The sequence below is a fragment of the Myxine glutinosa genome, chromosome 14 (assembly GCF_964187855.1).
Source record: "Myxine glutinosa chromosome 14, kmMyxGlut1.1, whole genome shotgun sequence".
Taxonomy (NCBI): domain Eukaryota; kingdom Metazoa; phylum Chordata; class Myxini; order Myxiniformes; family Myxinidae; genus Myxine; species Myxine glutinosa.
Genome location: NC_136274.1, coordinates 78,171,950 through 78,187,208, shown reverse-complemented (window position 1 = coordinate 78,187,208; position 15,259 = coordinate 78,171,950). Strand labels below are relative to the sequence as shown.

Below are 15,259 nucleotides of genomic sequence, written 5' to 3'. Positions count from 1 at the left end.
TCACATTTTACCAGACATGACAGGTTTCACATCGATTGATGAAGCTGTTTTTTAAATATCGACTTTCAAGCTAATATAGCTCCCAAACCACATGACATACGACATCAAAAATGCACACTCTGCATACGTATGGGTAGGGGATCACGTTTGTGAAGTTTCGTGTTGATCGTATAAGGTTCGTTTTTCTATCCAAGGTGGCTGCCAAACCACGTGACATACGACGTCATATTTTCAAACTATATGCAGCAATGGTGTTCGATGACATTTGTAAAGTTTCGCATCGATAGGGTAAGCGGTTTCAGAGATATAATTATTAAATATTTTCCTTCAATCAAATATGGCTGCCACACCATATGACCAACAACAATTTCGTGATCAACTTTTAATCGCAATGCCTAGTCGATGACACATATAAAGTTTCGAGATGGTCGCTTTGGGTGGTTTGGGAGAATATTTTTTTAAAGGTTTTAAGTTAAATCCAATATGGCTCCCAAACCGTGTGACCGAGGATGTCATAAGTTGAAAAATTTAATACAAATGGGTCATACAACATATGCCTGCAATTTCAGATTTTTCGGATAAGGCATTTGATTAAAACATTTATGGTTGATATACCACATCACCGATGATGTCATCATTATCATGCTTTTGTTCCCCCATTGGGAGTACTCGACAATGTGCCAAGTTTCAAAATTTTCCGTTCCAGTTTCCGAGAAATATATATTTAATTATTTGTATTTAATCCAAGATGGCTGTCATACTACATGACCTATGATGTCAAAATTATCATAAAAGCATTGTAAATGGGTGTCGCTCCCACCCTGAAAGCTTCCTCTTAATTGGGCATGTGGTTGCAGAGAAAAAACGAGGTTTAGCCCGTACGGAAGGTTGGACATACGTACGTTGTCAGGTGAAAACGCATCCCGCTATACGTGATCGGTGCAGGCTCAAATGTGACTATAGAGTACAGACATACGGTGGTATATATGTATATAGCGATCGAGCGACAAAATGTGATGAAGGCACAGCAATGACTCGATCAGATGTAGTTCGGTAGGAGGTAGATTGATCGTGGGTTAAAGAGGATCGTTTACCGCGGTCCCGTAAACTGTGTCGATCACAGAAATGGACGCGTGATGGTTGCCTACGCAGTGTTGTCGGTTCTGTTAAGGGAATAGTTCATTCGTTATTATCGGATGCCGGGCTGAGGGAGACTTTGTTGCGTGTTTCCGATGTGCCGGGAAGGAACGAGGTGTGAATACAACGTCGCAGTGATTTTTGGTAAATAACTGGTGACTTCCCGTGCTCGGGGCGTCTATCGGCCTATTGAGAGGAGTGGTCCAATTGTATGATTGTATGACCATGCATTGTGGCCCCTCGGGGTCAGAATGCATGTGTTTGAATGACCATGTGCTTCAGCCTTTGGGCTGAGGTGCATGTGTATTGTTATTGGGACAGCCTTGTTGACGTTGTGCCTTGGCCATGGGGTCAAGGTGCACGTCCAAGGCTGTTCAAATGTTTGATTTTTTACCTTTTTTCATCGTAAAAAAGGCAGGCCTTAGCGCTGGCCTCATAAGCGTGCTCGTCGTTCTATAAACATGTCCAGTTGCTGCACGAAGCACAAGAACGAACAGTCGAAGGACCAGGTGTGCAGGTTGCTGAGCGAGGCTTTGCACAGCGATACTCGGAAAATTGCAAGCCACGTTGGAGGTGCAAATTTTGCCAGTACAGCAAGGCTCATTTGGACTGTGTCGGGTGGAATACTTACGTCTCCGGAAGAGCGTGACGACGTCTTGTGAGAGCTAATTATCCTGAGGAGGCCGGCCTCAAGAATTATTCGCGCAACTCGGAGTGGAGCCAGAATCCAAGGCCGACCATTCATTGGAGAGTCCCAGAGGGGGCGCGTGAGCGTCCAAGGGAACACTGTACGTGAAGGCGGATTCGGACTGACCGCCGCGAACAATGAATTTCGCACCTACATTTGCTACCATACCTTTGTTTCAACACAATTATTTTCTGAGTACTGCAAGTGCTGTCGTGGTCATTGTAGCACACCCATAAGTCATATACACCGGCTAACAAGTTCCCCCGGTTGGAAAACCGGGAAAACCCTTACATACGTACGGACAACTCAAAAACATAATGCCTCCGGTCATTATTCGGGAGTGGAGGCATAAAAACACACATGTCCACCAAAGTCTGTTCTCCACATGATTTATGTACGAGCTTGACCACAAGCCTTAAATTAATGTTGTTTTTTTTTATCCCCAGAAAGGCAATCCATTTTCACTTTGTGATGACTTTTTAAAAAATGATAGAAAGAAAACCAAAAAATTAAAAACAAGTCAAAAGCAAAATAAATTAGAACGGCACATGGTAGAGCGTATAGCTCCGCCAGGCTGAACAGTTTACGTTTTGTTGTCCACCGATAGACCAGATAGGACCATTCATCCTTGTCAAACACCAAAATCGAATCGCTTGTTACTGTCACCGACCCAACTCATCCACCTAGTTTGTCATAACTCGTCCACAACTTTTTGAAATATCATGCTATATATCATTTTTGGGTCCATCTCTCAATAGTGAAGATTCACTTAAAAATAGAAAACTTGTATCCGGATCCGTATTCGGATATTCACCAATATCGAATCGATTAATCTTTGTGAAACACCCAACCTGTCCACCAAATTTTGTCTGAATCCATCCGCAATGTTTTGAAATATACTGCTCACAAACAGACAGACAGGACTGAAAACAACCGACATCCACCTTAGATGGTGGAGGTAACAACTCACTGGTTCAATTATCATCCATCCATCTTTCATTAGGATCAGTCATCTTCTGAAAGGTGGACTACACAAACCTCCTTCTCCTCAAGACGCCTGCGAAGCAGTATTACTTGGCAGCTTCCCTGTTGCTCCCGAACATTTTGCATTTGGCTCTCCAACTGTTCCTTAGAGTGCCGCACGTTCTCGAGAAGTTCTGTTGCCTCTTCACTTGCATGCACAGCCTGCAAACACATGATTATTCCAAAATAATTCAACCACATTGTGCAGTCAGCTAAAATCCTGAACAAACGTTAGTCTGTACTGCATGCTTTAAAGAGAAAAAACCGAATTGCTCGTTAACACAAGTACCAAAATAGGTGCATGAAAAATAAAATACAACTACTAGGGACAATGATATTGGAAGATAGGCTAGGGACAATGGAGATGATATTGGAAGAAAATGTCAGACAATGCATACATTGAAAGTGTGCTGAAATGCACTACCACATGACAATTCCTTTTTAGACTTCAAATGCCTTTAAACCCATCAAAACTAAACATGCCAAAAACCCATAATTGCTAAAGGTGTCAGAATTTGGCTGGGGGTTGGAGATTGGTTGGGTGTAAAACAAATGCAATCACCTTGCTGAGTTTTTCTTGCATTTCGACAATCTTTGTTTGGCTATCAGCTTTCACCTAGAAAGCAAGTGAGACAGACAGAAATGAAGATCAAGCCATCCGCAATTCATCTTGCATGAAGTACAAAAGGTGTCCAAAAAAAAACAACCTACAGTGAAATTGAAAATGACAATTTACAAAAATGGTGCAAACACAATTTCCTATTCTGTGCAAGTTATCAGAAGCAGAATCCTTTAAGAAACCACATTTGTGGTTGTCCACAGTGGACGGTTTTCTAGGGGAGGGGAACTGGAGTTTATACTCATCCAAGAAAAACAGAGCACTGCGAAAAACAGAGAACTCCTCCCTCACCCCCATCCCCCTCCATCTCAAGGCTGACCCATTAGTCTGTTGTAGTTCACAATAAATCAAATCCATCAATTTCTCACAGATATATAAAATTATTCACAGTCTGCTTCGTGTGGACAAAAAGCATGCAGTCTGATGTTTTCCATAGTAGAATGGAAAACTAGTCTGGGTGAAGGCTCGTGTTAGTGTTGCGCCAGTGGACAGGAAGAGTAACAGAGGGAATCAACATGTTGATCTAAGTACACCAACTGCCAAGGGAAGCAAGGAATTTTTTTTGACATTTTGGCCGTTAGCACTTTGTTAGAGCTAAAGACGTAGACAGGGTGGGAAGGAAGGTTGCAATTGGGTGGGAGCACGTTAGAGGTGCCAGTGGAAGAGCTACGCCAGGGATCAGGGTGCACGTGGTGGAAAAGATTCATTTAAACTCTCCATGAAGGGGATAATTAGGGTTCAGGAGACAGAAGTCAAAGGAACTGGCACTGCTTTAAAAAAATCATTTTTTGAAAGGAAAACAATCATTCTAGTTGACGATGGAAAAGTGCACTCAACTCTATGATTTTCTCCAAAAGCTAAGTGCACTGCGCTGGCTTTGTCATGTTCTTGTTCCTTGTACGTTGTGTTAATGTTGTTACAGGTCTATTCCATGTGACCTCTTGACTGTACTTGTGTGTGTGTGTGCGTGTGTGTGTGTGTGTGTGTGTGTGTGTGTGTATGTGTGTATATGTATATATATATATATATATATATATATATATATATATATATATATATATATATATATATATATATATGTGTGTTTGTATGTGTGTGTGTGCATACATATATATATATATATAAATATATATATATACACACACACATATATACATATTTACCGGCAGACCCCGCTATGCGCGGGTCGCGGTTGTGTGTGTTCCGCTATTCACGGGTTCTGCTATTCGTGGGTTCTGCTATTCGCAGGTTCCGCATATTCGCGGTTGATAAAATGCGACCCGTTTCTCTATTCGCGGAAAAGTGTCCCGCAAATTCGCGGGTTTTTCTTTCTATTTGTGGCCGTGTCCCACGAATTCGCAGTTATTCGGGGACGCAAAAAAAAAAAATTCACAAGCCGCGAGCTTGACACATTTATAAAACCCATCTTTCACCAACCATACACAAAGCAGCTGGACATACGCAAAAAAACCATCTACGAGCCGCAAGCATGACCTGCTCCTGCGTTCGCTGCCGTGCATTTCACATTTTCATGGCTTTTGCGGGATATCCCGTCATTCACACTGTGAATACCTTCCACATAATATCCCGTCATTCACACTGTGAACAGCTTCATGTGATATCCCATCATTCACACTGTGATCAGCTTCATGTGATATCCCGTCATTCACACTGTGAACAGCTTCACGTGATATCCCGTCATTCACACTGTGAATACCTTCCACGTAATATCCCGTCATTCACACTGTGAATACCTTCCACGTAATATCCCGTCCTTCCGGTTCGCAGGTTCCAGGTTCCTGGTGTTGGCTTAGCGGTTAGGGTGCCGGCTTGGGATCCTAGGATCCTGGGTTTGAATCCCGGTCGATCGCTACATTAACGCCAGGGGGGTTGACTCAGCCTGTCATCCTTCCGAGGTCGGAAAATTGAGTACCAGCTTGCTGGGATGAATGATCCCGGTGTGTACCCCGATTTAGAATAGGTACACCGTATCCCTGCGCATCGTAAGAGGCGACTAAGGGTTGGCGTCAGGAAGGGCATCCGGACATTAAAAAAAAACCATTGCCTCAAACAGGGAACCATGATTGTCATGGGGCCCGCAAGGCTAACCCTGCTCTAGCGGGGAAAATGGCCTTAACACGATCATTCATTCACACTGTGAATACCTTCCACGTAATATCCCGTCATTCACACTGTGAACAGCATCCACGTAATATCCCGTCATTCACACTGTGAATACCTTCCACGTAATATCCCGTCATTCACACTGTCAATACCTTCCACGTAATATCCCGTCATTCACACTGTGAATACCTTCCACGTAATATCCCGTCATTCACACTGAGAATACCTTCCACGTAATATCCCGTGATTCACACTGTGAATACCTTCCACGTAATATCCTGTCATTCACACTGTGAACAGTATCATGTGATATCCCGTCATTCACACTGTGAATACCTTCCATGTAATATCCTGTCATTCACACTGTGATCAGCTTCACGTGATATCCTGCCATTCACACTGTGAATACCTTCCACGTAATATCCTGTCATTCACACTGTGAATACCTTCCACGTAATATCCTGTCATTCACACTGTGAACAGCTTCACGTAATATCCCGTCATTCACACTGTGAATACCTTCCACGTAATATCCTGTCATTCACACTGTGAACAGCTTCATGTGATATCCCGTCATTCACACTGTGAATACCTTCCACGTAATATCCTATCATTACCTTCGCAAAAGCGGAAGGTTATGTTTTGATCGCTGTGTATTTATTTGTATGTCTGTGTGTGTGTGTGTGTGTATGTTATTCGCATAACTCAAAAAGTATTCAACCGAATTGCATGAAATTTGGTGGGATGATTGGTTATTATACGGGACACATTTGATTAGATTTTGGGAGCAATCGGGTCAAAGGTCAAGGTCAAGGTCACGAAAAGGTCAAAATCGTATTTTTACCATAGTGCGGTCAATTTTTATCCAATTGGCATGCAACTAATGCCAAAATGTTCAGAATTCAATGCCCGATCTTGTGATATACGACATGACCCAGTGAAGACATTACCCTTGTTAGCGGTTGGGGGTCAAAGGTCAGGGGGGTCACGACCTTGCAAAATGTGCGTTTTTTGTCATAACTCGGTCAATTCTTATCCGATTTGCATGAAATCAGCACCAAACTGTTCACTGTTCTGTTCCCTACACTCCCATGCCAAGTGCAGAACAGTAGCTGCGGCGAAGGTATGCGCTCTACCGAGTGCCCGTTCTAGTTCACACTGTGAACAGCTTCATGTGATATCCCATCATTCACACTGTGAATACCTTCCACGTAATATCCCGTCATTCACACTGTGAATACCTTCCACGTAATATCCTGTCATTCACACTGTGAATACCTTCCACGTAATATCCCGTCATTCACACTGTGAATACCTTCCACGTAATATCCTGTCATTCACACTGTGAATACCTTCCACGTAATATCCTGTCATTCACACTGTGAATACTGTTACAGATACGACTTTGATGGTATGGTGGGCCGAGCGGGATGGCCGCCGTATCCGTACAAGTTACCCGATTGTGCCCGAATGTTGACTAATCGCGCTACGCTGGCTCAATAGGAAAGAGAAGACACCCGGCTGGGTTATAATGACACAATACGACACCAGGGTTTCGATTCTCAAGTATATTCGTACGGAAAAAGGTTAGATTACAGGGGCTAGAGGTATATTACAGGAAGACAGGCACTTAGACACACTCTTATTTTATCCCCGGACAGACGACAGACACACGGGACAAAATTGCTGACTCACACGGGGGTTGATGAAAAGGGGAGGCAGGTCGCGATGGCTCAGGTGCACCTGGCTCAGGGACAGAATCACGTACGGTGGTGTCCAGAGATGCGTGAAGGTATCACAGCGCTTGTGGGTCGCGACTTTGGTCTCAAGCTGGGGAGGTCGCTCAGCGCTCGGGAGGGTGGCGTCTTTTCCTTCCAAGCTCGGGGCGCATCTCTCGTCACATCCGGCGCGGGGCCGCGTATATCCGGCGGGGAGTGACACGCCCTCGGCTCGTTAGCGCCGCCCCAGATGGCATCGGCCCATGGCTTCTCATTGGGTGCGGGGGTTACCGGCTCCGCCCTTGACGAGGGGCCGACAGGGAGCCCCTTCGTGGTAACCCCGTGGAGCGCGTGGTCAATGGTGGCTAACCGAGCCGGAAGGAGGACGCCCACTCCCCATGCCGTCACCGCGCCGCCCCCCTCTTTTGTTGTTGTTGTTGTAGTTGGCGCTTCTTCATGGGGAAGAGATGCGGAGAGGTATGGGGAGGTCCTAAACTTCCTAACAGGTGCCATATAATCACATTCTGGTGCAACGAAGAGTCATAATTAATGGAAACAAGTCCTTAACTGACATAGATTAAGAATAACTAGCAAGATGTCCTATAATTGTCTACGTGTGGTGCGGGGACCTGGGCACGACATTTAATGGGGGGATGAAGGGGAAGATCGGCTCTAATGGGTGTTGTTTACAGACAATGGGACTAGGGAATGGGGTAAGGGAGAGTTGGGGAGTATCGGAGAAAATAGGGGAATATTTACAAGCGGATATGGAGGCCAAATTCCATATTCGCAACATTGCACCCTTCTCTACCCTCGGGGCGTCCCGACCCGATAAATTTTTACCTACTTTAGTGTGGCACGCAATGTAGTTCCCTCTACTATTAACTCTACCCTGAGTGCGACAGTTTTACAGATATTCACAAATGAGTAAATATGTCCCCCTGCGACGTTGCACCCTTCTCCTCACAGAAACACACCCACAGGATAACCGAATCCGGAAAGAATTCTCAAACTAAACATACAGCCGGTAGGGAGCATTATTTACAAGACTACGCTGCTATTTACACTACGATCCAGGACCTGTTTTTGGAGGAACACATGCAGATGTTATGCATAGAGAGAGAGCGCGCTTGCCAACATCGATACACCAACCCACGAGTGCTCTGTGGCCGACGGCCTTTAATAACGTGCAGAGCACCCTTTCCCAGCATCAAAAGCACCACCCCACCACCAATCGGTGCAGTCACCATTGTTCATTGGAATAAAAATAAATTCGACAACCCCTAACCCTGCAGGTGTCTCTTGCTCTTCTTGTGGTGCACTTGGTGTTTAACTAAAAGTGGTTCACCTGTATGGCATAGGTGCCACGTTGACCCATAGGTCCATCCCCGGGTGGTGCTTGGCCGCAAACGAACTGCGGTCCATTGTGGGTGGCCACAAACATTGCGGTCCATATGGTGTACCGATCCAGGCAGCGAACAGCGAAAGTGCAGGCCCACAACTGCGTCGCCAGCACCTCTCTCTCCTCTCTCTCTACCCCAAAGCCAGATCCTCGGAGGTGGGAGACAACAGAAGAAACAAGTGAGTAAGGTGGTAAGGGCGCAAAAGTGCACGCAATGTAAGGTGATGCACACTGGGGGCACATGGGAACCAGGTGAGACAGGTACGTTCCTATCGTACGCCCCCCCCCCCCACCAGGTAACCTACATGGCCCCTCCCTTACCCCTTACTGTATCCACAAAACACAACACTACCCATAAACATCTACTTTACAAATCAACAAACATCCCTACTGTCTTCCCCGTTCCTCCCATAAACCAAATTCGTCTTCTCTCCCTCCTAACCAATCAAATTTGCCATCTCCAACTGCACATCAAAATTTGCCATCACCAATTCATCATCAGTCCCTCCTAAGGAGGGAGAGATGGAATCACCCCAATGTCTCATCCACGTCGTGATGCGTCTCACAAATCCACAGCAATCCTCATTTCTGCAACACAACCAAAGAAAACACAGGTGTGGAGTCATCATCATCACCACAGGTAAGTGGCTGCGTATGGTGCGACAGGTTCATCAATCCTAACTATTTCCTAAATGACTTTAACAACTTTACACTACCCGGGGTCTTTCTCCGGCCAAACCATTGGCCCTCTTACACTATGGGTTCTAAAAACCAATTCCCATTGGCCAAACTGTGGTGCTTTTCAATTTGGGGTCTCACTCCCCCGATTCATCTCCCGGTGCCCTCGTACAATTTCTGGGCTGCGACGTGTACCTCTCCCAGTGGGTCTACCCACCTGCACACCTCCACCACTGCAGTTGCCTCCGAGCTTACCTGCTCCTTGCCCTAACCTAACTACCTGGGGAAGGCCCTCTGGCACTCTCCCCACTCGGTGCCCTCTCTGGCACTGGGCTACCCGGGTCCGTCCTCCGGATCCTCGGGCCCCATCCACAACTCTACCGGCTCCCAGAGCCCACCTGCGGCCTCACCTGGCCGACATCCTCACAGTGGTGGAGTGCTCAACCAACTACACACACTAACAGGCTACACGCCCAGCCATTTCCACAACACTAATGCACCCATTCACAACACCATTCTGCAACCGCACCACAGATGCCAATATCCAACCACAATTTACCTGCACCCTCTACCTAACACTTACACTACCCGCCCCGGGTATCCGTGATGGGGGTCCACTCTTCCCCCATCCACACCTTCGCACCATGCACACCACTCCGTACCACTTACTCCAACTCTCTCCACACACCTGTACCTGCACACCTGTGCTCTCACACCTGGTGCCACCGGCACCCTTCTCTCCCCAAGCGCATTCGCGCTGATCCACACACTCACTACTCATACACTGCTCCACACACCTGTCCAGTTGCACACCTGTGCAATCACACCTGTTCAATTCTCACAAACACGGCATCATCTCAGCTAACTACTCCCTTCTGAAACTTGCGCTTCCCAGTCGTCCCTTTAAACTATTGCGCTCCCACGTCATTATCATCCATATTAATCTACCTGCGTCCCCACTACAGGTATCAGTCACTAACTAATCTTAACGTTACCTAATGTCATCTTCTAGATCCCTACACACAATATCCTAACCCACCCGGGCTAGTTTTCACTGCCATACACCCCATAAACTATTGCTCCTTTGCCCCCCTATATGGGAAGGATGGTGGTTTTGCCATCCCACCACATCGGGGGTCTCTCACTACCAATTTCGCTCGTCCAAATCCAACAATTCAAAAATTTTCCAATCACTGCCCATCATCTGCCAATCACTACTGCCAATCCCTTGCCAATCATCAAATTTTGTTTTTCTCTAATTTTGGGTCCAAAACACTAACCTCATCACCCAGTCTACTCACTAATACCTCTCGGTGCGCCAATCCCTGTCCAAAGCCCGGCTTCGTAAAGCCAAGCAATGGATGCTGGTTGTTTTGTGCCAGCGGCTGGGTGCGTCCCGCATTCGGTGCAGGGAAGGAGGTTTACCCGGGCCGAGATCCCACGCACCATCTCGGCACGGAGCCATCCAATGCCCCGATCTCGACCTGCCGGCACGTCTCACCAAAAAGTGGTCGCCATGACGACTCTTTCTCTCGGGCCGCCCGCTCCGCCTAGTGGAGCACAGACGCGGCCGTTCAAAGCGAGGCCCAGCACGCACCGAGGGCCCGATTCGGCTATAAGTCGTTCTAAACTCTATCCCGTCTAACGTCGATGCTTCACCTGCATGCTTACACCCCGCAGCCCGTTCCTTGCTCACACATCCAGCCGTTTCCATGCTCCTCGTACCGTTCCTTACACACCTCGGTACACCCATTCCACTCACAGCCTTGGTCACACACCTGACCACCGAACACTTTGGCACACATTCGTTGGTCGCACACCTCACCAAAACACCTCTTCGCGCCCCCTCCTCAGTCACCTCCTCTGTGACAATCACAGGTGTGCTCTCATTCGCACACCCAACCACGTGCCTCACCACCAACTCCAGCGTGCATTCCCACTCACGCTCTACCATTCCAGGTGTGCATCCTTCCATCCCAGGTGTACATCCTCGCTCACCTGTCACAACTAACTCACGCTCCATGTCACTCTCACTACTTTCACCTCCACTCGTGACAACGCACTCACCCTTACTCTTGACAGCACACTCTTTCCTCATGCACCTGTCCGTCACACACCTTTCTCGCGCACACTCTCCCGTTACATCCTCTGTAACACTCACCACACCGCGCTTCCATGTGCTCCCTCGCACACACGCTACGTCCGACTCACTCTCGCCAGCACACTCACTCCTTGGCACGCACTTTTTCCTCACACACCCCAGAGTCGGACTTTCTCGCACACCTCCTCTTTCGCACACCAGACCTGTCGCACACTTCACCAACGGCCTCTCACGAACACCCGGGTCCATCTCGACCCCCAAGCTCCTTAAATCACCTGGCGCATCATACGCACGACCATATTGGTCACCACTTACACCGGGTCCTCTTCCTCTTCGCTTCTCCTCCATCACCTGCGAATCCCTCATCCGGTTAATGAGCACATCACGATCCAAACACAGACTTTGGACCAATTCTTTTATCTCCTCTTTTATCTCTTTGTTATCCCCTCTCCGTCGCTTCTTAATTTCGCTCACCCCTTCTTCCACTTCTTCTAATTTTTGCTTCATCTCCTTCATCTCTTCGTGCGCCCCTTTAAGTTCTTCCTCTAACTCCACTTTATTTTTTTCTATGTGCTCCCGCACCTCCCGCTCTTTAACCTCCATTACCTCTACCACCTTGTCCATTTTCCTCGTCAGGTCCTCATGTACCGTCTGGCACTCTTTTTTAATTACCCCTACGTCCTTTTTCATCTCCTTCTGTGTCGATTTTAAACCCTCTATTACCGCTGTGTTCTTCTTTACCTGGTCCCCCAGCTCCTTTTGTCCCACTGTCAGTTGTTCTACTCCCAGCGTCAACTCCTCTATACCACCTTGCAATTTTACAGTCCCCTTTCTCACCTCTTTCTCCATGCGCTCCTTACAGTGCCTCACCTCCTCGCGCACTCCTCCGACCTCCTCACTCACTCCTCTTCTGATCTCCTCTCCCATCACTTGCATCTCCTGCCCAGATGCCACCCTCATCTGCTCCATTTCCTCCCTGTGAGCATCCAGTTTGGTTTCTACCCCCATTCTGACCCCCTCTATCTGCTGCTCCATTTGTTTAACTTCCCTTTCCGCTTGGTCCCTCATGTCCCTCAATTTGCCTTCCATACTGTTTTCTAACCCCTCTAACCCATTTTTCACTCCCTCTATCTGATTCTCCTGGGCAGCCATTCTATTTTCTACCCCCGTTAACCCATGTTTCACCTCTTTCATCCCGTTGTCTAACCCCTCAAAATTATTGTCTAACTTCCCAATTTTCTTGTCTAACTCCTCAAAATTATTGTCTAACTTCTCACCGGTACCCCTCATTTGGCCCTCTAATCGCTCACCCTGAGCATCCATCCGGTTCCCCAACCGCTCACCCAATCGCTCAATCTGGCTCCCCATACTCATCTGTACAGCTGCCTGTAACTGCGCAATGAGGGCCTGCATGTCAATCGGCTGCATGTTAAAGCCCGGTGATACAGCCGGCTCGGCTACCGCACGCTCGTGCGAGGCGCCTTTTTGCGCGCCCGCTACTTCGTGCGTGACGGCGCTATTTTGCGAACCTGCCGCCCTCACTGCTTCGCTCTCCTCCTGTCCCTCATTTTGGTCCTGGATCGACCCTACCTCACTCTCCCCTACCGGACCCCAGCCGTCTTGATCCGCCATAGCGCGACTTGCAAAATTCGAGTTTCGTAAAACAAAACAAATTTCGGCCGCTCCAAATTTTGACCAAATTTTTTTTTTTTTCCTCTATTCGTTTTTTTTTTTTTTTTCTTCAAAATTTGGTCGGGCCTCGAATCCCACTCCCGACACCAATTGTTACAGATACGACTTTGATGGTATGGTGGGCCGAGCGGGATGGCCGCCGTATCCGTACAAGTTACCCGATTGTGCCCGAATGTTGACTAATCGCGCTACGCTGGCTCAATAGGAAAGAGAAGACACCCGGCTGGGTTATAATGACACAATACGACACCAGGGTTTCGATTCTCAAGTATATTCGTACGGAAAAAGGTTAGATTACAGGGGCTAGAGGTATATTACAGGAAGACAGGCACTTAGACACACTCTTATTTTATCCCCGGACAGACGACAGACACACGGGACAAAATTGCTGACTCACACGGGGGTTGATGAAAAGGGGAGGCAGGTCGCGATGGCTCAGGTGCACCTGGCTCAGGGACAGAATCACGTACGGTGGTGTCCAGAGATGCGTGAAGGTATCACAGCGCTTGTGGGTCGCGACTTTGGTCTCAAGCTGGGGAGGTCGCTCAGCGCTCGGGAGGGTGGCGTCTTTTCCTTCCAAGCTCGGGGCGCATCTCTCGTCACATCCGGCGCGGGGCCGCGTATATCCGGCGGGGAGTGACACGCCCTCGGCTCGTTAGCGCCGCCCCAGATGGCATCGGCCCATGGCTTCTCATTGGGTGCGGGGGTTACCGGCTCCGCCCTTGACGAGGGGCCGACAGGGAGCCCCTTCGTGGTAACCCCGTGGAGCGCGTGGTCAATGGTGGCTAACCGAGCCGGAAGGAGGACGCCCACTCCCCATGCCGTCACCGCGCCGCCCCCCTCTTTTGTTGTTGTTGTTGTAGTTGGCGCTTCTTCATGGGGAAGAGATGCGGAGAGGTATGGGGAGGTCCTAAACTTCCTAACAGGTGCCATATAATCACATTCTGGTGCAACGAAGAGTCATAATTAATGGAAACAAGTCCTTAACTGACATAGATTAAGAATAACTAGCAAGATGTCCTATAATTGTCTACGTGTGGTGCGGGGACCTGGGCACGACATTTAATGGGGGGATGAAGGGGAAGATCGGCTCTAATGGGTGTTGTTTACAGACAATGGGACTAGGGAATGGGGTAAGGGAGAGTTGGGGAGTATCGGAGAAAATAGGGGAATATTTACAAGCGGATATGGAGGCCAAATTCCATATTCGCAACAATACCTTCCACGTAATATCCCGTCATTCACACTGTGAATACCTTCCACGTAATATCCTGTCATTCACACTGTGAATACCTTCCACGTAATATCCCGTCATTCACACTGTGAATACCTTCCACGTAATATCCCGTCATTCACACTGTGAACAGCTTCATGTGATATCCTGTCATTCACACTGTGAATACCTTCCACGTGATATCCTGTCATTCACACTGTGAATACCTTCCATGTAATATCCTGTCATTCACACTGTGATCAGCTTCATGTGATATCCCATCATTCACACTGAATAGCTTCATGTGATATCTTGCCGCCGTTCACAGGTAAACAATGTTTGGCGGGATATCCTGTCATTCACAATGTGAACAGCTTCAAGTGATATTCCGCCGTTCACACTGTGAACAGCTTCACATGATATCCTGTCGTTCACAGGTAAATAATGTTTCGCGCGATATCCCAACAGACGGTATACATTGCTTTGCGGGATATCTCACCACCTGCATAACACATCATCCATGCGAGTTACTGTACAGAATGAAAACACTCCACAGTATCTATTAGTGCAATTACCTGTTTCCCTTTTCCCCATTAAAACAATGGCATGCCATTCATTCGCGGATTTTCAACGACATTCGTGGGTTTTGTCTTGCCATTTCTGGGACTTTCATCAACCTTCACGGATTATCGTAGACATTCTCAGGATTTGCCTCACCATTCGCGGATTTTCAGGATTCGGGAACCAATGCCCCCTTTTTCCATTGAAACAATGCCCTCCCATTCACGGTTTCGCAATTCAAGGCACTTCCCAGGAACGTATCCCCCCGCGAATAGCGGGGTCCGACTGTATATACATACACAT

The 15,259-nt window shown here is 47.6% G+C and overlaps 1 protein-coding gene across 6 annotated transcripts in view; it reads right to left on the bottom strand.

Annotated features, from left to right (window-relative positions):
* CIT (citron rho-interacting serine/threonine kinase) overlaps positions 1 to 15,259 on the bottom strand; it is a 183,776-nt gene that overhangs the window by 70,967 nt on the left and 97,550 nt on the right. For all 6 annotated transcript variants that reach the window (XM_078768329.1, XM_078768330.1, XM_078768331.1 and 3 more), the window contains 2 exons: positions 3,411 to 3,464; positions 2,864 to 3,010 (listed from right to left, as the gene is read on the bottom strand). In XM_078768329.1, coding sequence (XP_078624455.1) covers positions 2,864 to 3,010; positions 3,411 to 3,464 — 201 coding nt within the window. The remainder of the gene's footprint in view (positions 1 to 2,863; positions 3,011 to 3,410; positions 3,465 to 15,259) is intronic.